This window comes from Canis lupus, chromosome 16, assembly GCF_048164855.1.
Source record: "Canis lupus baileyi chromosome 16, mCanLup2.hap1, whole genome shotgun sequence".
Lineage (NCBI taxonomy): Eukaryota > Metazoa > Chordata > Mammalia > Carnivora > Canidae > Canis > Canis lupus.
The window spans coordinates 41,026,684-41,049,696 of NC_132853.1; the positions used below are offsets into that span (position 1 = coordinate 41,026,684).

Below are 23,013 nucleotides of genomic sequence, written 5' to 3' on the forward strand. Positions count from 1 at the left end.
GCTTGTGGGGGGTGATCGTCTTCAGGGTTAGGGAAGACTCTGTAGTCTGGGATTGGGGGGTGGTAGTCAGCTAGTCTTCAGGTGACAGCAGTCACCATGATTATGTTCACTTTCTGTGACTCTGAGGCCAGCCTTGCTAGTGGGGTGATGGGAAGAGGGACCTGCCATCAGGGTTGACCCACATCCACTTTCTCCTGTGCCAAAGCCCTGTACCCTCCTTTTTCTGTCACCCCAAAATAGCCCAGATGACCCATGAGACACTGGTTAAAGCAGTTGTTTCTGCGGAGGGAACCTGAGGGACAAAAGGGTAGTGCATTTGTCACTGTATATTCCTTTATGTTTTCTAGATTGTTTATCAAACATTTCGTGTTTGTTCATCAAAATGTTTTCTTTTTTAATAATTAATTATTTATTTATTCAGGAGAGACAGAGACACAGGCAGAGGGAGAAGCAGGCTCCCTGTGGGGAGCCCGACGTGGGACTCGATCCCAGGACCCCAGTATCATGACCTGAGCTGAAGGTAGATGGCCAACCATTGAGCGACACAGTTGCCCCCATCAAAATGGTTTCAAAAAAATTTTTTTTAATTAAAAATATTTGGGCATGGCAGCCCCAGTGGCTCAGCGGTTTAGCGCCACCTTCGGCCCAGGGCATGATCCTGGAGACCCGGGCTCGAGTCCCACATCGGGCTCCTTGCATGGAGCCTGCTTCTCCCTCTGCCTGTCTCTGCCTCTCTCTCTCTCTCTCTCTGTCTCTAATAAATAAATAAAATCTTTTAAAAATATAATAAAAAAATAAATTAAAAATATTTAAAATGCTTTTTTTTTTTCCCACAAAAGCTTCTGCAGACTATGAAAACCAACTCAGCAAAAGAAAAAAACAGTTCCCATTTTCCTTGAGGACACTGAGGGCTTGCTTTGCTGGAACAGGGCATACCCTGCCTTTTGCACCACTTTGGAATGGGCGCCACTGCCCCTACCACTTTAAAGAACAAGGTAAAGGAAAACCCTTTGGGTTTCCATATCAAAATATAGCTGAATTGTCGGGTTCCTGGCTGGCTCAGTTGGTGGAGTGTGTGCCTCTGGATCTCCGGATTGTGAGTTTGAGCCCCACATTGGGTGTAGAAGTTACTTAAAAATCCAATCTTTAAAAACAAGAAAACAGGGATGCCTGGGTTCTGGCTGATAGCTGTTGAGGAGTAGGAGAGTGTGATGAGAAGCAGAACCTGGGGGGAAGGAGGGAATCCAGCTGGAGAGGTGTGGGCAGGCAAGTTTCACTTGCAGCCTGGTAGCAAAGAAAAAGATTCCACTGGAGGATAGAAGAAGAACCCAAGGACTGTCCTTTTCTGTCCATGTTACTTCTTTCTCTTGCCTCCCTCCAGCTCTGTTATTTCCAAAACCCACCCTTCCCCCAACTTGGTTCGCCAACCCTGACCCTGACTGTTTGATTTGGAACAAGAGGACAGAGGCATATGTGGGCCACTTAAAGTCCAGGTTCCAACTTCAGCCCCACCTCCCGAGCTTGGCCTGACCCCTGGCCCCCTCCAGCTCCACCTCCACCCCCATACCACCATCTGCCCCTGGCAGCTTATCTTTTTTTTTTTTTTTTTCTGGCAGCTTATCTTCAATGTGCCCATCAGGCCTCTTGCCCAGCAGCACTGCTCAGAGACCAGGAAACTCCAGAGACTCAAAGACACATCCTGCACCCAGGTCCCATTGTCTTTTATCTTTCTATTTCCATTTCTTCGTAAGGATTCCGGAGCGTAAGGACAGTACAGGAGATTTAATTATGGCTGTCTTCATTATTTTGTGCCTATGTAGTGTTCTGGTGACAGGCATGGGTGAAGGTGGAAGAGAGAAAGGAGTGGAGAGGGAATGTGAACCCGGCCAGCCCCTCCACTGCCCCGCTGTGTCCCCCAGCGCCCAGCCCTGGACACACCCCGGCCAGAGCCAGCTGTTTGCAGACCTGAGCCGAGAGGAGCTGACAGCTGTGATGAGCTTCCTGACCCAGCAGCTAGGGCCAGGCCTGGTGGATGCAGCCCAGGCCCGCCCCTCGGACAACTGCGTCTTCTCGGTGGAGCTGCACTTGCCCCCCAAGGCTGCAGCCCTGGCCCACCTGGATAGGGGGAGCCCCCCGCCTGCCCGGGAGGCACTGGCCATCGTCTTCTTTGGTGGACAACCCCAGCCCAATGTGAGTGAGCTGGTGGTGGGGCCGCTGCCTCACCCCACCCACCTGCGGGATGTGACAGTGGAGCGTCATGGGGGCCCCCTGCCCTATCACCGACGCCCCGTGCTGATCCGGGAGTACCTGGACATAGACCAGCTGATCTTCGACAGGGAGCTGCCCCAGGCTGCTGGGCTCCTCCACCACTGCTGCTTCTACAAACGCCAAGGACGGAATCTGGTGACGATGAACACGGCCCCCCGAGGTCTGCAGTCAGGGGACAGGGCCACCTGGTTTGGCCTCTACTACAACATCTCAGGGGCTGGGTTTTTCCTGCATCCCGTGGGGTTGGAGTTGCTGGTAGACCACAAGGCTCTGGACCCTGCCCGCTGGACCATCCAGAAGGTGTTCTTTCAAGGCCGCTACTATGACAGTTTGGCCCATCTGGAGGACCAGTTTGAGGCGGGCCTGGTGAATGTGGTGCTGGTCCCAGACAATGGCACAGGTGGGTCCTGGTCCCTCAAGTCCCAGGTGCCTCCGGGTCCAGCTCCTCCTCTGCAGTTCCAACCCCAGGGCCCCCGTTTCAGTGTCCAGGGCAGTTGAGTGAGCTCCTCATTGTGGACTTTCTCCTTTGGCCTTGGAGCTTTCAGTGGCCCCAGGATCTTTGACATCCGCTTCCAGGGAGAACGACTAGCTTATGAGATCAGCCTCCAAGAGGCCTTGGCCATCTATGGTGGAAATTCTCCTTCTGCTCTGCGAAGCCGGTATACAGATGGTGGATTTGGCTTGGGTCACTTCTCTTCAACTCTGACCCGGGGGGTGGACTGCCCCTACCTGGCCACCTATGTGGACTGGCACTTCCTTCTGGAGTCCCACACCCCCAAGACAATACGGGATGCCATTTGTGTGTTTGAACAGAACCAGGGCCTCCCCTTGAGGCGACACCACTCAGATATCCACTCCCACTATTTTGGGGGCCTTGCAGAGACAGTGCTGGTTGTCAGATCTGTGTCAACCATGCTCAATTATGATTATGTGTGGGATATGGTCTTCCACCCCAATGGGGCCATAGAAGTCCGACTCCATGCCACCGGCTACATCAGCTCAACATTCCTCTTTGGTGCTGCCCAAAGTTATGGGAACCAGGTTGGGGAACACACGCTGGGTACCGTCCACACCCACAGTGCCCACTTCAAGGTGGATCTGGATGTAGGAGGTAAGACATCCCTGGGGAAGCAAGGATTCCAGCAGAGGGGGCTGAGGTCTCCATGTCTAGCTTTAAGCATCCTCACTCAAACATTAAAATAGAAGCATATGGGGCAACTAGGCGGCTCAGTCGGTTAAGCATCTGCCTTCGGCTCAGGTCATGATCCCAGGGTCCTGGGATTGAGCCCCACATGGGGCTCCCTGCTCAGTGGGAGTCTGCCTCTCCCTCTCCCTCTGCCTCTTGCCTGTTTGTACTCTTGCATGTGTTTTCTCTCTCTCTCAAATAAATAAATAAAATATTTATATATATGTACATATATATATATAAAAGCATATGAAGTAAATGTGAAAGTCAGATTCCTTATACTATATGTTGGCAAATCGAACTAAAATAAAAACAAGGGGATCCCTGGGTGGCGCAGCGGTTTGGTGCCTGCCTTTGGCCCAGGGCGCGTTCCTGGAGACCCGGGATCGAATCCCACGTCGGGCTCCCGGTGCATGGAGCCTGCTTCTCCCTCTGCCTGTGTCTCTGCCTCATTCTCTCTCTCTCTCTGTGACTATCACAAATAAATAAAAAAATTTTTAAAAATTAAAAAAAAATAAAATAAAATAAAAACAAAAACAGGAACAAAAAAAAAGAAAAAGAAAAAGAAAGATTCCTCAGAGATTTTTACCTTTAGCAGATCGATTATTCTTCTATACTTAAAAAAAATTCTTCCATATTTTTAAATATGTCATCTGCAATATTTAATAAATTTTAACATTTATTATATTGTATACTATCTATAAATCTGAGATACTGATATAAATATTTAGAATTTGTATTACCAATTTGGATCATAATGTATATATATTTTGCTATTTCTGTTTTTTCATGTAACAACGTATCACTCATACAAGCAACAAATAGTTGAGTTTTTTTTTTAAGAGACATGGAGTGAGGAGAAGGGAAGAGGGAGAGGGAAAAAGAATCTTCAGCAGGTTCTACAACCAACATGGAGCCTAATGCAGGGCTCAATCTCATGACCTTGTGATCATGATCTGAGCTGAAATCAAGAGTCAGACACCTAACTAACTGGCTACCCAGGCACCCCATGAACACATATTTGTGTCAATCACTGCACTAATGCAATTTAACAAAAGAAACAACATCTTTGCTCTCAAAAAGCTTACATTCTAATGTAGGAGTGGAGAACATGTGGAGTGCCTTGAAAAATGTATATGATAGAAACATTTTTATGATTAACTGCTCTGTACTTCAGTTTACCCAAGTGTAAAAATGATGTAACCATGCATTCTTCATTAAGACTATTTGAGGATTAATGATGAGTACTTTAAAACACTTTCTCTTTAAAAAAAAAAACCAACTAATTTATTTCAGTAATCTCTACATCTCTATACCCAGTATGGGACTCGAATTCACAACTCTGAGATTGTGAGTCACAGGCTCTTTCAACTGAGCCATCCAGTTGCCACATATGCTTTCTCTTTCTCTTTTGAAATATTTTAGAATTAGGAGGGCACCTGGGTGGCTCAGCTGTTCTGCTCAGGGCATGATCCCGTGGTCCTGGGATCGAGTCCTGCATAGAGCTCCCCATGGGGAGCCTGTTTCTCCCTCTGCCTATGTCTCTGCTTCTCTCTGTGTCTCTCATGAATAAATAAAATCTTTTAAAAAATTTTAGACTTAAGAAAATTTGCAAACATTGTCCAGTTCCCATGTACTCTTCACCCAGCTCCCCCTAATGTTAACATCTTACCTAACCCAGCATGGCAATCAAAGCCAGGAGATTAGCATTATTACAGTACTATTAACTAAACAACAGACCTTATTAGGGTTTCATTAGTTCTTTCAATATCTCTCTTTTTCTGTTTCAGGATCTAATCCAAGATCCCACTGTGCATGTAGGTGACTTTTCTCCTTAGTTTCCTCCAATCTATGACAGCTTCTTAGGCTTTTCTTGTCTTTCATGACCTTGACCTAAGGAAGAGATTGGTCATTATTTTGTTTTATTTATTCATGAGAGACACAGAGAGAGAGAGGCAGAGACACAAGGCAGAGAGATAAGCAGGCTCCATACAGGGAGCCTGATGTGGGACTTGATCCCGGGTCTCCAGGATCTCACCCTGGGCTGAAGGCAGCACTAAACCGCTGAGCCACCCCGGCTGCCCTTGGTCATTATTTTGTACAGTGTTTCTCAAATTGGATTTCTCTGTTATTTTCTCATGTTTAGATCAAGATTGTACTTTTTTTTTGCAAGAATTATTAATGCAAATAATTTAATAGATAATTTAATTAATGTATTAATTTGCTGGCCATTTCAAAATTTTTCCTTATTCTTTACCCATTTATTAACTAGAATTCTCCATAAGGAAAAGTTATCCTCCTTTTACATTTATTTATGTGTGTAGTTATTCATAACTGCATAGATTCATGGATATTTATTTTATTCTAAGGGTTATAACCCAGCAGTATCATTTATTTTGTTCCTTGAACTGTTCCAGTGTTGGCCATTGGAAAATGCTTCTGGTTGGTTCCTGTGTCCTTTTGACATGACTCCATCCTTTTTTGAGTGCTTCTTTACTTTTTGACACCGATATCTGTTCCAGTTTGATCTTGTATTTTCACTGCTCCAGCCCTGGAATCCAATCACTTCTCCAAGGAGCTCTGGTTCCTTTTTATTGGAGGATACCGTTTAGAAACCAAAACCTGGGTACCAGGAGTGCTCATTATCACTGGATGTCATTGCTTTGAGGCTTGCTCATTGGACTTAGCTAGAAAATATATGTATACATTCTACCTGGCACACACTTCTCTCTTTATCTCCACACCTAAGAGAGGATGTCTCTTCAAACACTTTGAACGGTGCCTGACATGTAGTAGGGAGTGTTAGCCATTGTTGCTGTCATTGTCTATATGAGCCCACTGTGTGGATGTACTAGAAAGAACTCTTGGCCTTTAATTGTCACCTATGAGTAGAAACCCTGAGGTGTGGACGGGGGACAGTGAATCTGCAAAAGGCAACTGAGAGTCTACTTATTTCGTCTCTGCTCTCTTCTGGTCCTTGGAGGTATGAAGAGAGCTTTGGCATGTGTTTACTGTTCTTTGGTTTCAGATCACTTAAGTTGACTGCTACTATGATACCTAGTTAGATACTAATAAAATCATTCAAAACTCCCAGAGTTCAGGGAGCAGACTATGCCTTTGGCCCTGCTCTTAATTCCTTGCCAAGCCTCAAATGATAGGAAACACTCCCAAACTCCAGCAACATTGGGCACAGGCTCTAATTTTCCTTCCCTCTGGCCCTCATGTCTGCTGTCTGTGCGTGGTGGGGCCTCTCTATGTTGCTTTCCTCTGTGTGCTGCTGTGTGGGCCATGCAGACCCAGAGTAAGACCTGGGTCCCCAGCACTACCACCACACTAACCACATTCCCTTGATGACAAACGAGAGCACATTCCTTAAATTCTCAAAGTCTCAGTTGTCCCATCTATACAATGGGGACAAATGTAGTTCCTCCTTCATAAGGCTGTCGTACAAGTAAAGCATCAATGCCCTGCCAGTGGAGAGCTCCTTGAGGAGTAATAAATGTGAGATACAGCTACTATTATTTTCATGATAAGGGTGTTCTGGTGATGCTATAGGGCTTCAGACATGAGACATAGACCCTTTCCTTGGGTCAGAAGGAATCTGACTCTGCACATTGCCTGCTAGGCTGCTCTAACCTTGTAGGCCCTCAAAGGGAGAAGTCAGTGGAGGTCCAGTCACAAGGTATCTGAGATTATTATCAGAGATGACATCAGGCAGAAAGACCTTCTCCAAATCTTTGGATCCAGGATATAGCTTGAGGAGAGGGAAGGGAAGAAGAGGCACAGTCAGTTCTGGGTTTCTCCTTGACCCCCACTCTGAAGCTGTGAGTGGTGGGCAGGAGACACAGTCCAGAGGGGACAGGGCAGCAGCGTGACCAGCCCTCCCTCCCACCTCCACCCCACCCTGGCAGGACTAGAGAACTGGGTCTGGGCTGAGGACATGACCTATGTCCCCACGGCGGTACCCTGGAGCCCCGAACACCAGATGCAGAGGCTGCAGGTGACCAGGAAGCTTCTGGAGACTGAGGAGCAGGCCACCTTCCCCCTGGGGGGCACCCCACCCCGTTACGTGTACCTGGCCAGCAACCACAGCAACAAGTGGGGTCATCCACGGGGCTACCGCATCCAGTTGCTCAGCTTTGCAGGGGAGCCGCTGCCCCAGAACAGCTCCCTGGAGAGAGCCTTCAGCTGGGGGAGGTGAGTGACGGGGTGTCAATGGCTGGAGGGGGTGGACTGTAAGAAGGGCCCATGTTGCTGAGAAGCTACCTTGCCCCACCTCCTGTGGGTGTGCAGGCACATACACAATCACACACACACACACACACACACACATACACTCCTGTGGCCACAATCTTAGTGTCACTCAAAACGAAGCCTACTGTATGGATGGAGAGATGGAGAGCTCCAAGCTAACTCAAATATAAAAAAATGTTGAAGGTGGAATCTAGGTTGGAGGTACATGGGTGTTCACAGTGCCATTCTTTCAGCTTTTCTGCATGTTTCCAATGTTTGCAATAAAAGTTGGAGGAAAAAACAAAGAATAAGAGAGGAACACAGATCTGAGGGAATATGCCCTAAAATCCGGGCATTTGACATCATGGAATTGACTCAAGATGGGAATCAGTCTAGACACATGCATCCAGGGTGCGGGCTCGGATCTGGATGGATGTGTGAGGATGACTGTCCTATCTGAGGTCTGAACAATGGGCCGGTTGATGTTGGAGAAACGGGGTATTGAATAAACTCAAGAACCCTATGGGACAGAGAGAGAGAAAGAGAACAAGTGTACAGAGACTGATAAAGAGGCTCGACACCGTGAGACCTTTGTGCTAGTTTCCCCCTGTGCTCCCTCTTCAGGGTGGCCTCGGGCAGTAGGACAGGTTGATGACCTCGGGACCTAATCCACATCTCCCGTAGGTACCAGCTGGCCGTAACGCAGCGGAAGGAAGAAGAGCCCAGCAGCACCAGCATCTACAATTTGAATGACCCTTGGACTCCCACTGTGGATTTCACTGACTTCATCAATAATGAGACCATTGCAGGGCAGGTCAGCTGAGAGGGAGGAGGAGGTAGAGGCAAGAGGGGGAGGTGAGGCAAGCAAGGATGAGCTGCCTGGTTCACTCCCAAGCCAGATTCCTTGGGGGTCTTTAGAACCTACTAAGAAAAAAAGCCAAAAATCAAAAACAAAGAAAACTTGTGATTTCACGTTTCTCCTGGGTTGGTGAGCTGAATCCTCACATCCAAGGCTGTAGGAGGCAGGTATATCTTTCACAAAGCCAGGCCTCAGGTCCTCTTTCTTCTCCCTTGCCAGGACTTGGTGGCCTGGGTGACAGCTGGTTTCCTGCACATCCCTCATGCAGAAGATGTTCCCAACACGGTGACTGTGGGCAACGCTGTGGGCTTCTTCCTCCGACCCTACAACTTCTTTGACCAGGACCCCTCCTTCGATTCTGCAGACTCTGTCTATTTCCAGGGGAACCAGGATGCCGGGGCCTGCGAGGTCAACCCCCTGGCTTGCCTTCCTCAGTCTGCTGCCTGTGCCCCAGACCTCCCTGCCTTCTCCCACGGGGGCTTCTCTCACAACTAGGGGGCCCCCCAGGATGGGGAATATGGCCGGCGCCCCGGGGCCAGGGTGTGTGGGGAGGGGAACAGTGGGCCCCGGGCCAGGCGGCCTGGTGCCTTCTTCTACCTTCCACCACAAAGCTCCTCACTTCCCCTTCTCCCCAGGCCCCCTTTCTATCGCCCTCCCTGACACCCTCTCCCTGCTGGGAGCCTCCTGAGCCTGTGATGCCTGGCACTGGGGGAGGGGCAGAGACACCAGTCAGCTTTGTGGTCACTGGATCTGCTGGGTTCCTGTGCCAGAAAGAATGGCCCCCTGAAGCCGGGACTAAAGGCCAAACTTTTCCCAAAAGACTCCTATTTCTTCTAACAGTTTTTTAATCTTACTTTTTTTAAAACAAGATATGATTCACATGCCATTAAATCCATACTGTTAATATGTCAAGTTAGAGGTTTTTAGTGTATTTACAGAGTTGTGCAACCACCACCCCTATCCAATTCCAGAGTGTTTTCATCATCTGAAAAAGAAACCCAGACCTGTCAGCACTCACTCTCTTTTCCCTCCAACCCCTTCCTGGCTCTAGGCAACTACTTGTCTTTCTGTCACTATAGATTTATGTATATTCTGGACATTTTGTATAGGTTCATACGGTGTGTGGTCTTTTGTGATTGGCATCTTACCCCCAGCACCACGTTTCTGAGGCGCATCTGTGTCTTAGCAGGTGTGGGTACTTCGTCCTTTGCGGCTGAGCACTGTTCCACTGCACAGAGAGACCACATATTGTTCACCCATTCTTCCACGGATGGCCATTCGGGTTGTTTCCTTTTGTAGACAATGCTGCTGTGAACATTCATGTACAAGCTCTTACGTGGACATATGTTTTCGTTTCTCTTCGGTCCACACACCTGAGCATGGAACTGCTGGGTCATAGGGTCATTCTATGCTTAACCTTTTGAAGAACTGTACACTGTTTTCCAAAATGATGGGATCATTACTTTTCCTTTCTTCTTTTATTGTGCTAAAACATACATTACATAAAATGTACAATTTGATCTTATTTATTTATTTATTTATTTTACATTTATTTTTACATACATTTATTTATTCATTTATCCATTCATTCAAGATTTTATTTCTTCATTTGAGGGAGAATAAGAAAGAGCACGAGGCAGGGGGAGGTGGAGGCAGAGGCAGAGAGAGAAGAAGGCCCTTGCTGAGCAGGGACCCCCATGTGGGACTCCATCCCAGGACCCTGAGATCATGAGCTGAGCCGAAGGCAGGTGCCCAACCAACTGAGCCTCCCAGGCACCCCCAATTTGATCATTTTTAGATGTGCAATTCAGTGTCATTAAGTACATTCAGAAGCTTTCTGGGGCCTGCCCAGTTCCTCCTCTGCCCTTGGGTCTAGAATTTGAAGACAAGGCTTCTGTAGACCAGCTGCTCTTTCGAGTACCAGGGCAGGGTCCTCACTAGGCCTGTGTCCCTCTTATTCTAGCACTTTCATCATCCTCCCTTTGTTCCTCTTCCTTTCCCTTCCCCTCCTCTTGCTAATTCAGCTTCTACTCCCTGGCATTTCTTTTCTTTTACTACCTGAATAAAAATATTCCTCCTGTCATCTTGTCACCTGTCTATACTGCCAAATAATCTTCTTCTGAGTTCCTGCCATGGACGTAGACCATGTGGCAATTGCTTTTGAGAAGGAGTAGGATGGTCAAGTGACAGTAGCAGTTCAGGGGGTTTTGTGGGTGGAATGTTCCCAGGGCCTTGAGTGACAGTGGCCCCCATTGCTGTGCAGCAGCCAGTATAGGTGACAAGAATGCCACTAAAGAGAGGAATCAGAAAGCATCCGGAGCGTGGTCCCCAGGCCAGGAGCTGTCTGATCAGGGTGGGCATGCCAATGAGCCAGGGGTGTCCCGGTAGGGACCAGCCTGGTCTGATCAGGCAATAGTCCCCAGGGGCTCCCAACCCCACTGGCCTTCCTGGGGTGTGGACTTCTTATTTATGGATAGGCATAAATAAGAACTGGAATGTTTTCCAGAAAAGAGTGTGGGGGCAGGAGTACGGTAGGGAGGAGGTAAGGCTCACAGACTTCCAGATCAGAGAAACCCATGGGGTAGAGGGTGTCCACATCTCTGCTTCTACAGCTTACCTACTTCTGTCAGTCTCTTTTCTAAGAAATGGGGTTGTGGGGTCAGGAAGAGAGGGGATTCCCTCCCCAGGAGGAAGTCCAGGACACCGACCCAGTCCTAGGCAAGGGCAGGCTGTGGCAAAAGAGTAAATAAGGGCACAGAGATTTGGGTCCAGCTCAGCTTATGACCAGAGAGAAATAGCAAACCAGGAGCTCAGACACCATGGAAATCTTGTGCTTCCCTCAAGAACCGCCTACACCCCCAGGCTCAACCAGGTGAGCCAGAAGGAACTAAGTTCTGACAAATGGACCTCCATACAAAGGCTAAAAGCCATGGCAGCCATGTTCTGGATTCAAGAATAGCAATGATATGGTGAAAAGCGTTCAGCTGGAGAAGGGGTTAAGGCAGAGCTGCTTAAGACAGTTGCTGATGCTTCATTTTGTTTCTAGGCTCAGTGATTTAGTGTTTCTTTATCCTCTCAGCCCAGATAAATATCCTCTTTTGACTTTCTTGTGTTTTCCTGTGTGAAAAAATTTAAACCGCAATGGGTATAGACGCTATCCTCTTGCTTCCCCACCCCTGCACCCCCCACCCCCAGACCCCCACCCCCCACCCCCGTCACCAAGCAAATGCTAAGGAGGAGCCAAGGATGCTTCTCCCGGCTGTTCCAGCTCTGCTTCTCCACATGCAAGGATAGGGGGAGGGGACCTGTGCCACCAGGCTGAGGTCTGAGTGAGGGTCTCTGCTACTGTGGCCACCTGCCAACCAATGAGTGCTGTGATGGGGCTCCCCACTGGGGTCAGAGGGAACAATTTGAGACACTCTAAAGAAGTATGTGCACAGGAACTCTCAGGAAAAGCCCCAATACAGCCTTGTTGGTAGGCCTTACTGGGGACACACTCTTCCCAGCCACAAGAAAAAGAGCATCCAGACCCTGAGGAATGTAGCCCAGAGAGATCTAAAGGGTCAGAGCAGCAAAGTTGTAGGGGGAACCTGGTGAGTGGGAAAGAATGTGGGCCCTTCTAGGGACTGTTGGACCTACAGATCCCACTGAAAGAACCTCACCCACCACACACACACATACACACACACTATCCACATGAGCAGGCCTCCTAGTAGCACCTGCTTTCTAGCATTCTAGCATTCTAGCACTTGGCCCATGGCTGATGGTCATCCATGTTTGCTCCACTCAGGATCTGCAGCTTCTGTAGAATTCTTCTTCTTCCTCCCCATATCTGGATTCTGTGAAGGGAAATTGATTATAAGGCTTTTATCCATGGCATGTTTCTCATACTCCTTGACCTATGTCTATGGGCCAAAATATGATGGGTGGGGGCCTCCCCCTTTCTTAAGGATCCTCAAAGACAGTGAGGCTTTAGCCTTTCCTGCTTCCTCCATTGAAATGGAGCCAGGATGGTGGAGACTACCATAGATGAGCTAATTTCCATCTGTTGCCTCACATCAACCTTGAGAAGCAGATATTATTATTCCCATTTTACAGATGAGAAAACTAAGAATCAGAAGGATTAGGTATCTTGCCCCCAAGTCATCTGACTAGTAAGCATGGGGCTGGGATTGAACCTAGGTCTTTGTGCAGTTATATCTGACTGTTTTCTCCTATGCCACTGCTCTTCTTCACTGCCTAGCAGGCCTGGTGAAAGAATTCAACAAGGCAATGCTTGAGAGGCATCATTGAACTTGGCACCTGACCCATGGTAAGTGACCCTCTAAGAGCAAAATCAACACTCAATGGACCAAAGCAGAAATATGCACAGTTGCCTTAAAGCAAAAGCTCTCAACCTTGACTGTGTATTAAATCATTGGTGGAACTTGTAAAACTCTACATACCCAGGCTGTATCTCAGACCAATAAAATCAGGACCTCTGGGGGTGAGGCTCAGATATTAGCAGCTTTTAAATCCCGCCCACACCCTCCCCCCTGGTAATTCTAACATGCATCCAAGGTTGAGAAAACCCTGGGACTGTAGTTCAGTTTCAAGACTGCCAGAGGAGGCTTGAGACAGAAATATATACAGAGAATGTGTCTTAGATATATAATGTATTCATCAGAAGGCACAGAAAAGGAGCATTACAGAGTCTGTCCTGGCAGGACAATCTGAGCATGTCTAGAACAGAGGACCTGGCCTAAGGCTGGGTATATCCAGCCCTGGAAGTACATTAGCCACTTGGAGGATGGAGGCACAAGAAACTGTCAAACCTATCTCATGAGCAACTGCTGATTCTGACTCACAGCTCCTTGGGCCAGCTTCCCACCTTGGTCATGGGAAGAAAATGGGCAAATCAATTATATCTCTTGTGTAAATGAACTAATTGGTAGTCTGATAAAAATTGGCTTTTGCTTTGACAGCCACTGTAAATGAAGATTAGCCTGCAGGTGTTACTTTCATAAATTTAGATCTTACCTGAAAGATGATCCCCCTTGGTGATCTGATGAATCTGTTTTCTGATTTAGGTCCTTCCCTTGCACTATGGCAAATTCACCAAGGAATCGTCATGGAGTGACTTGGAGACATTAGCCAGACTCTCATGCCACAACCCACCCAGCCTTGCCTGGACTTCATATCTAACTTCTAGAGCAGAAACTCACTGTAAGCAAATCCCTACCCTCCTTCCCTTCTTCCCCTACAGTTTTTCCTTGGCCAACTGATCCTTATAAATCTTCAGAACTCCTTGGGGTCGCCTGGGTGGCTCAGTCACTAAGTGTCTGACTCGATTTTGGCTCAGGTCGTGATCTCAGGGTCATGAGACTGAGCCCCACGTCGGGCTCTGCACTAGGTGTGGAGTGTGCTTAAGATTCTCCCTCTCCCTCTCCCTCTGTCCCTCCACCCTCACTTGCAAGCACCTGCTCTCTCTCTCTCCATCCCTCTCTAAAAAAATAAATGTGTAAACAAATCTTCAGAGCTCCTTACTCCCTGCCAGACATATGAGGTCATTCACAAACTGGTTTTAGCACTCCTGCCATCCTGATGTCCAGCACTGCCCCAACCACATATCCTTCCCCAGTCCATTCCTATCCACTCACACTTCTACCCATGCACACCCCCCACTTCCTTCCTCTGGTTCCTCCCTCTTCCCCCTTCCTCCCTTCTTCCTTCACTTATTCAGCCTCTAAAATCCAACTCAAGTAACACCTCCTGAGCAAATCTAGTTGCTTTGTTCTCCCTGTTTCCTTGGTACTTTGGACAGAACCCTACAAAAGAGGTTCACCTACTGAATTCTAGTTCATTATCTGTGCAGATCCTCCCTTCACTTCCCACCCAAGAGACTGAGCCCATGTCCTGTTGGCCTCACTGTCCTGGTGCCTAGGATGGTGTCATGCCCATTAGGGGTGCTTAAATATATCTTTGTTGAAATCTGAACAATAACTCTTGTTATATCCAAGTAATTCTCTGTCTTGTAAAAAGCTATTTCATATCCAATTTTTCCTTTTTGACTACCTCAAAAGGGATGATATAAGAAAGCCCAAAGATTCCAAGTGAAAAATCAGCCTGACTATACAGGTTAAGTCAGGACATGGGGCCAAAGGGTGACACTGACACGCCAAGCCTGAGCATTCCCTCTCCAGATGAGACTGGCATCGCTGGAACCAACAATTCAGCAAAGGTCACAGGAAGGGGAGAGATGGGATGGAAGGATTTCTGAGAAGGTGGACGCTGGCAGATCTCTAAATCTGTACCCCATGCTGGGCTTTTCCTGAAATAGATGGGAGAAGCCCAGAGCCTGGGATAGATCCAAGGAAGCATGGGGTGAGAGAGTTACAGGGAGAGGCTGAGCATTGGACCCCCAAATGCTGTGGAATTTGGCATGCATGTGGGAAAGGGTGTTTGTGAGGCAGCAACTCATTGAGTTCATGTTTTCCTCATTCTGCAACATGGTGTAGTGTTCATAGTCTGACTTCTAGAGCCATATTGCTGGCCTTTGGATCTGGCAAATGTCACACTTTGGGCAATGTATTTAATTTCTCTGCACCTCACTTTCCACACCTGTAAGATAGAGACAGTAATAAAATCCACCTTGGAATTTTTACGATGATTAAATGAGTTAATCCATGTAATTCTCCAAAACCAGTTCTTGACATATAGTAAATGCTCAATGAATACAAGACAGTATTTAATAGTTTATTAACCAGGATCTGCAGGGCATTTCTGTTACTGCGTAACAAACCACCTTGAAGCTTAATGACTTAAAAATGACATAAAAATGACTTCAAGTCATTGAAGCTTAATGACTTAATGACATAAAACAAACCATTTTATTTTCTCATTATTCCCTGGGTCAACTACCTGGGCTGGGCTCAGAGGGGAAGTTCTTCTGCTGGAGTCACCCAGGATTACTCACATAGCCGCAGATATCTGGCAGATGGACTGGACCTGGATGGTCTCAGATGGTGTCACTCACATGTCTGGTGGCTGGGGCTGGCTGTCAGGTCACATGTTACAGCAAAGAGTCTCAGCAGATCAGCCTTGACTTCTTTCCTTTGTGGCCCAGGTTTCCAACTGCAGCCCAAAAAGGACAAGCTCTAGTGAGTGAATGCTTTCCAAGCCTCTATTTGCATCACATTTCCTAATGTCCCATGGGCCAAAGCACAAGATCAAGCTCAGATTCAAAGGATAGAGATGTAAACTTCACATCTTGATAGGAAGACTGGCAAAGTCAAAATGCAAGAGGGCATGTGTCAGTGATGGAAAGAACCATCACAGCCATCTACACATGCTACTATGCTGACATTAGATATACAAGCAGAGCTCAGTTCTGAAGGCTGGAAGGGATGCTTTTGTGGCCCTTGGAGCTCAGGTTAGCAGGAAAAGAGTTGAGACATATGTAAAACAACTGCAATGCAAGGTTTGAACATATAAGTGCCCCAAGATAGAAACAGTTAAGTGCTAGGGAAACTCAAGTCAGTGTGATCCTTTCCAGCTGAGAAGGGGTGAGCATTAGTGGGTTGGGAAGGCTTTATTAGCTTTCCCTTGAATGTGGTTAGAATCTGGACACATGGGGATGGGAAAAATTGCATTCCGGTGGAGGGAAGAGCAAATCTAGGAAAACCAAGGTGCATCTGGGAAATCCAAACCCAACTGCTATACAACTAGAGTTGGGTCCATAAAGGAGAGATTGGAAACATGAGGCTAGAAAAATAACCTGGGGTCTGATTGTGAGCAAGCTTGAATTTGAACTTCATTCTGAAGGCAATGAGGAGCCACTGAATATTTTTCAGGTGACAAGCGAGAAGAACTGTATTTTAAGAAGGCTCTTTTGCGAGTAGTCGATCAGGTGGCTTGGGCTGGGAACAAGAAGTAGAGTAAGAGATCATTAGGTAAGGGAGTGACTAGCAGGTCTAGGCAGAGAGACTGACAGACAGGGAGCAGTCAGAGTAGAATATATATGGTCAGAGCCCAATGTCGTGGCATCAAGGATGACTCAAAAGTTGCCAGGTTCAGTGCCCGGAGGATGGCAGAAGAAGACATGTGTATACAGAACAAGAAAATCTGGAGGAGGAACAGGTCTGGAAGGAACTCATGAATTTGGGACTGTATGGGACATCCAGGTGTTGTCCAAGCAGAGTCCAGCATCATGCCAGGGGAGGAAGAAGAAGAGAAAGGAAAGGAGAACTTGCTGGAGCAACACTGGACACAAAGAGAGTGAACATTTCAAGGCAGCTGTCAGAAGTGTCAGATGTGGCCAAAAGATCAAGGAAGGAGAAGGAGGAGAAAAGGCCAACCAGCAGATTTGACAGTGAGCAGGTCACAGTGACTTCCCAGTAGAGCAGAGGAGACTGAGCTTGCATGGGGTTGAGGAGGGAGCAACAGGCTTCCTGGCTTTCTGGAATTCAAGGCTGGAGAGATCCCCTGGACGTATTTGACCTCAGGACCACCCTCCTTCCACCTCAAATCTACGAAAGTGAAAGAAATCTTTAAAATCCTAAAAATAAAACAAATACCGTCTTTCCCTTTCATCCTAGAGGAGGGAGGGACGCAAGACTCTCCCTGCCTTTCTCTGTCTCCTGCCTGCTGGCCAGAGATCCGGACCTGTCAGGACTCGTGTCCAGGGAGACAGGCGTTGGCGGGACAGCCGGCTGTTTACTTCCTAGCAGAGCCCTGCTGTGTTTTCATAGCTCAGAATAGTTCCTTGGCCCTCTGCAGGCCTGGGGGGCGGGGAGACCTCACTGTTTGTTTTCAGGACAATTCCAGGCCTCACCTCTTCCTCTTTCTCTGCATTGTGGTCCTCATTTGGGAATTCTCAGAGGGGGTAAGGTGCGGGCTAAGAGGGTCCAAGACTACTGATTTCCTAATTATCTCCCCCCAGCCGGGCTCCGGAAGAGGGAAGGAGTAATAACCGGCTGTGCAACACGGTGTTTGGGTTGGGAAGAAAATACTACGGCCATTAAGGAAAGAGTTGATTAAAAGACTGCAGGGCAGAGCTGGGGGAGAGAATGATGCGGGGCGCCGAAGAGGGGGAGGGGACGGCCCCCTCCTCCAGTGTAGATCCAGGCTGGCTGCCAGCCTCTATGTGTGTGTGTGGGGGTGCCTCCCCTCCACTGAACACCCTCGAGAGCTGTCTGGACTCCTGGCGCCCCGCAGGCCTCGGAGTGCTGCCTGTGGCAGTGCTGGTGTCTAGAAGGTGCCCAGAGGTGGGAGGAAGAAGTGGCTTCACTGAATATGCCTTTGAACTCTGAATTTTTAAAAACTATATGACTGTGTTGCTTTTTTTTTTTTTTTTTTTAATAATCTCTACACCCAGTGGAAAGCTCAAACTCACCTCCTGGAGATCAAGAGTCTCCCCCTCCACCAATGGAGCCAGACAGGTGCCCCATGACTATATTACTTTCGAAAATATTTTAGTTGGGGCTCCAGGGTGGTTGAGCAGTTGAGCACCTGCCTTGGGCTCAGGTTATGATCCCAGGGGTCCTGGGATGGAGTCCTGCATCAGGCTCCCCATGGGGAGCCTGCTTCTCCCTCTGCCTATGTCTCTGCCTCTCTCTGTGTCTCTCATGCATAAATAAATAAAATCTTAAAAGATATGTTTTAGTTAAAAAGATATTAATCCATTTGTCTTTTCCTTCTAGCAATAATGAGTCATTGACTTCTGTTAAGTCATTAAAAATCAGGCACCACTTCACTAGAGCTACTTTCAAGGGAGCCCCAGAGACTCAGGTATGTTAACCCAGAATGCAGGGTGATAGTCACCAAGTCTTATTTAACTGTTGACAAAAGTAAAACCCAGACGACTGTAGAGACTCAGCCAAGGTCACATAGCTCTTTAATCTTCCTTTGCAACCTTTTATTTTCCTTTTAAATTCTAGTGATAGTAGTGGAAGAGAGACCATCTCCTGGGCTGCCCCCACCCCGACCCTGCTGGAGGCCCAACAGTGTTTCTGAGAATCTGCTAAGGAAAACCAAAAGTCTCCTTCTGCCCCACACTCACCTCTACCCAGCAGTCCCCAGCTCACTCCACCTCCCAGCAGGCTGAGCTCTGGCTGCATAGGACTTCGTTTCCCTCTTCCCTCCCCTTCTTCTTTCCTCTGTCCCAATTCTTTCAAAGAATTTCAAAGAATCCGTGAGAAGAAGCAAGGAGGGATGGCAGGTTGGGGCTGGATCCTTAGCTTGAGTCACATTTCCTGTCTGTCCTCAGACAGCCCATCTTTGCCTCTGAGGTATAAACCAGAATAAAGGGGAAAATGAGCTTTCTGCAAATTGTTCTGACCACTATTAGAGACTTTGTTCCCTTGCCTCTGCCTTTGCAGTGCACCATCAACGAAGTTTAACTCCGGGCAGGAAGGATCTAATTAGGGGCAAGAATATGTCCCAAGGGCCTGCATGATTTGGCACTGCCAAAGGGTCAATGAAGAGTGGAAAAATTGTCTACCATCTGGCGGTGAGGGGGCTGCTTGACCATTTGTGGAAACAGGATGTTCTCTGGAGGGAACAAGAGCTTCTCTGGGGAGGATGGTTAAGGAAGATGCGGGAAGGCAAAGGATGGTCTGTCTATGCCTCCAGAAGGTTCTCAAGATTGATCTGATGTTGGTAGAAGGCAGACCCTGGGGTGGCAGGAGGAAGGCAGTGAGTGGGGAGTTAACTGTTTACGATGAAGCAAATGCCCTCCAGTATTTTTCTGTGGACAAAATGTCCAGCCCATCCTGAGACATGGACCATGCTCCCCCCACCTGGTCAATAGATGCACAGTCCAAGGTCCCAAAGCTGAACTTTCTCACCATGCCAGAGATAAGTCAGCCATTTTCACCCACTAACAATGATTAACCCACCTCTCCCTCCACCTGCTTTTCCCAACATATTTTCGTAAAGTTTGAACTGGGTCACTCACTGAAAAAGGTGACAAGAGTCAGTCTGCCCAGTGTCTACTGTCTACCCCTAAACACCTTACCCCCACTGGTCACTTGGTAGGAAAAAAAAAAAAAGAAAACAAAGACATTTTATTAATTTTTTAAAAGATTTTATTTATTTATTTATTTGACGGAGAGAGAGCACAAGCAGGGGGAGCAGGAGGCAGAGGCAGAGGGAGAAGCAGACTCCATGCCAAGCAGGGACCCCAATGAGGGGGCTCGATCCCAGGACCCTGGGATCCTGACCTGAGCCAAAGGCAGATGCTTAACTGACTGAGCCACCCAGGTGCCCCCAAAACAAAGACATTTTTTTAAAATACAACTGTATCTTATGCAGTTTGAGCTGTCATCCTTCAGAGAAGTCTACCCTGCTCAAAGCCCTGGATGGAAGCTGGGTTTCACAGCTCTGCTACCGTGTGCGGACAGGACCCTCTCTAGTGATGACAGCTGAGTTAGGCAAAGGCAGTTCCTTCCTCAACAGAACCCAGAGCCCCCACCAGAATAGAGGACTTGGATGCAGATGAAGTCCGTATTTCTTTTTGGTAAGAAATTTTTGGCTCCCTTTCCTCTTTACTTTCCTGTCGGCAAATAAACTTGTTCGAGTGAGTGAGTCAATCTTGTTCTTGGAGAAGAAGGTGCCAGGACACTGGAACCAGCCGTGCTTATTTAAAAACAGACCAGACTGTACTTTCTGGCCTCTTTCCTTCGTGTTCTTCCCAAACCAAGATCCCTAAGCTTTTGAGTTTCTGTTTGTGGAGAAAGTGCCTGAGGAGTGCCCAGCTAGTGTACCTGTCAAAAAAGGGGGGGCCTCTATAATTTTCCATCGTCATTGCTTCCCAGATTCAGCTGGTCATTTTCCAGAGGGCGTTAGTAAGTCTTGAGTCATCTCTACTGAGGACAAAATAAGAACTCATTTATATTTGTACACATGGATTCAGCTTTAATTTAAGGATCCTCCAGTTGACGTAGCTGTTAAACGCCTGGCCTCTCTGCCCCACTTATATTGTCGAGGTCCCTGAGAACACGGATTTAACTTTGAATCCTCAGAGAGCCAGGTGAGGCGCTTGGCTCAGGCAATGTTTGTTGAGTTAAACTAGAGAACTTCTTGAAAAGAAAGATGACAGGAGTTAGGGGAAATGATGGAGCCCTGCCTCTAGAAGACAGGTCTCTAAGTGAGTGGATCCTCACCCAAATCTCTAGCAACTCACATACTCTGTCCACAGTATTCACCTCAAATATCCTCAAATCTTTTGAGAAATCTGATAACTCTACAATTTCTCTTCAGTCAGCTTTCTACCAGGCTCAGGTATCTTTAGGGCCTCATTCTTTCTGCACATGATAAAAATTTACTGGAGGTGGCAGGAAGGAGCTGGAAAGTGGAAGGTAAGAACTAGCAAATGGTCTCATGATGTACACAATTGCTCTGACCAAGAGGGTCCCCCTTCCTGGAGGGCAACCTGCCAGAAGGCTGCCAGTATGCCCAGAATGGGTTATCAACTCCATCATGACTCGTTATCAGCACAAGCATTCTCTCTGTGGTTCTTCCAGAAGATAGGGCTCTCGACTGGCTCCCCATCTGTTGAGCACATGATAGAACCCTACCCGACTCAGAGGCTCTGGCTCCTAGCAGCCCCATGGAGACCCAGACAGTGGCCTTTGAATACTTTGTCAGGGGATATGCCCAATTCACCCTTGACTCACCTCAGACCATAAAAACTCCAGTCCCCAGAGATCACCCCAATAGTTAATACTTTCGAGGAAAGCTTATCTGAGTAGAAGGAAGGGATCATCTTTTCTGATGGGGTTTACTGCCTGAGGCCTCGCAGTCCTGACAATGCAGAACACCCCCATCCACAACCCTGCTAAGTATGTGCCTCACCTGCAGCACCCTCACAGCCTCCGCCACCTCCATTACCTGCTCTCTAGGCTAGAGGTACCCGTATAGGGTTGCTTGGACCAGCAGAGCCAATGTGGTCAAGGGCAGTTGGAGTCTGTTTGAGCTGGGTGGGAGCCCAGGGGAGGTGGGGTGAGACTCCAGATCATACCTCCTGGATGACGTTGTAATCATTTCCAGCATGGAATGTTGTCAACCTTTGCTACCTGCTCGTTAGTTCTGAGTTTCTTTTCTTTGTCCCCGATCCACCCCTTACAGGGCAATATGGACTTAACCCATGGGAAATCCAAGCAGGTTTTATTTTTTTTAATTTTTATTTATTTATGATAGTCACACACACAGAGAGAGAGAGGCAGAGACATAGGCAGAGGGAGAAACAGGCTCCATGCACCGGGAGCCCGACGTGGAATTCGATCCCGGGTCTCCAGGATCGCGCCCTGGGCCAAAGGCAGGCGCTAAACCGCTGCGCCACCCAGGGAACCCTCCAAGCAGGTTTTAAAAAAACTTTATTCCCACTAGCTCTAATCTTTGAAAATGTCAATCCATTACCTGAGTCAGCCCCCTGCTCCCTTCAGAGCTCTAGGTGACCCAACTGTGTGAGGTTTGTCTCTGCACTGACACAGGACGATTTTTGCTTGTGCAGCATTGTTTCTCATAACTTGGTATGTTACTTTTATTTATTCCTTGTCTATATCTGTGCCTATAATTAAATTGTATTGACTTCCTGATGAATATATATATATATATATATATATATATATATATATATATACATATATATATATATATATCTCCAAGTACAAATGAAAGAAAGCTCAAAATATAGAAGCTCCTCAGGGAGATGCAAATTAAAGCCATAATAAAATACTACCTTACAGTGGCATCTGTCTGGCCCAGTTAAAGGAGTGTGTGAACCTTGATCTCAGAGTCGTGAGTTCGAGCCCAACACTGGGTGTAGAGATTACTTAATAAATAAATATTTTTAAAAATATACATCCCGGGATGCCTGGGTGGCTCAGCAGTTGAGCGTCTGCCTTTGACTCAGGGCGTGATACTGGAGTTCTGGGATCGAGTCCCACATCAGGCTTCCTGTATGGAGCCTGCTTCTCCCTCTGCTTATGTCTCTGCCTCTCTCTCTCTGTGTCTCTCATGAATAAATAAATAAAATCTTTTTAAATATATATATATATATATATATATATCACCTTACAGCTGTCAGAATGGCTAAAGTCAAAACGACAAGAAATAACAAATGTTGGCAAGCATGTGGTGAAGAAGGAACTCTCAAGCACTGTTGGTGAGAATGTAAATTAGTGCAGCCACCGTGGAAAACATTATGAAGCTTCCTCAAAAATTTAAAAATAGAAACACCATACCACCCAGTAATTCCACTACTGGACATTTGCCCAAATGAAACAAAAACAGTAGTTCAAAAAGATATATTCATTCTTATGTTTATTGCAGCATTATTTACAATAGCTAAGATATGGAAGCAAACCAACTATCTAACGATAGATAAATGAATAAGAAGATATACACACACACACAGACACATAGAGGAATATTACTCAGCCACAAAGAAGGATGAGATCTTGTCATTTGTCACAACACAGATGGA

The 23,013-nt window shown here is 47.2% G+C and overlaps 1 protein-coding gene and 1 long non-coding RNA gene across 4 annotated transcripts; one reads left to right on the forward strand and one right to left on the reverse strand.

The window, feature by feature from the left end:
* Positions 1-428: 428 nt before the first annotated feature.
* Positions 429-10,071, forward strand: LOC140606799 (amine oxidase [copper-containing] 3-like). Its single transcript, XM_072780727.1, is given in 6 exon segments — positions 429-520; positions 840-995; positions 1,617-3,379; positions 7,366-7,651; positions 8,372-8,523; positions 8,766-10,071. Coding segments are annotated over 3 exon segments (2,178 nt in total). The 5' UTR covers positions 429-520; positions 840-995; positions 1,617-1,626; the 3' UTR covers positions 8,511-8,523; positions 8,766-10,071.
* Positions 10,050-18,937, reverse strand: LOC140606801 (uncharacterized). 3 transcript variants are annotated; one of them, XR_012009036.1, is made up of 4 exons: positions 18,586-18,935; positions 15,502-15,659; positions 12,266-12,385; positions 10,050-11,663 (listed from the first exon to the last, which is right to left on the reverse strand). It is a non-coding gene; the product is annotated as an uncharacterized lncRNA (long non-coding RNA). The 3 variants fall into 3 exon arrangements; XR_012009037.1 differs by lacking the exon at positions 10,050-11,663 and having other exon boundaries at positions 11,764-12,385; positions 15,447-15,659; positions 18,586-18,937; XR_012009035.1 differs by lacking the exon at positions 10,050-11,663 and having other exon boundaries at positions 11,764-12,385; positions 18,586-18,932.
* Between the last annotated feature and the right edge of the window lie 4,076 nt (positions 18,938-23,013).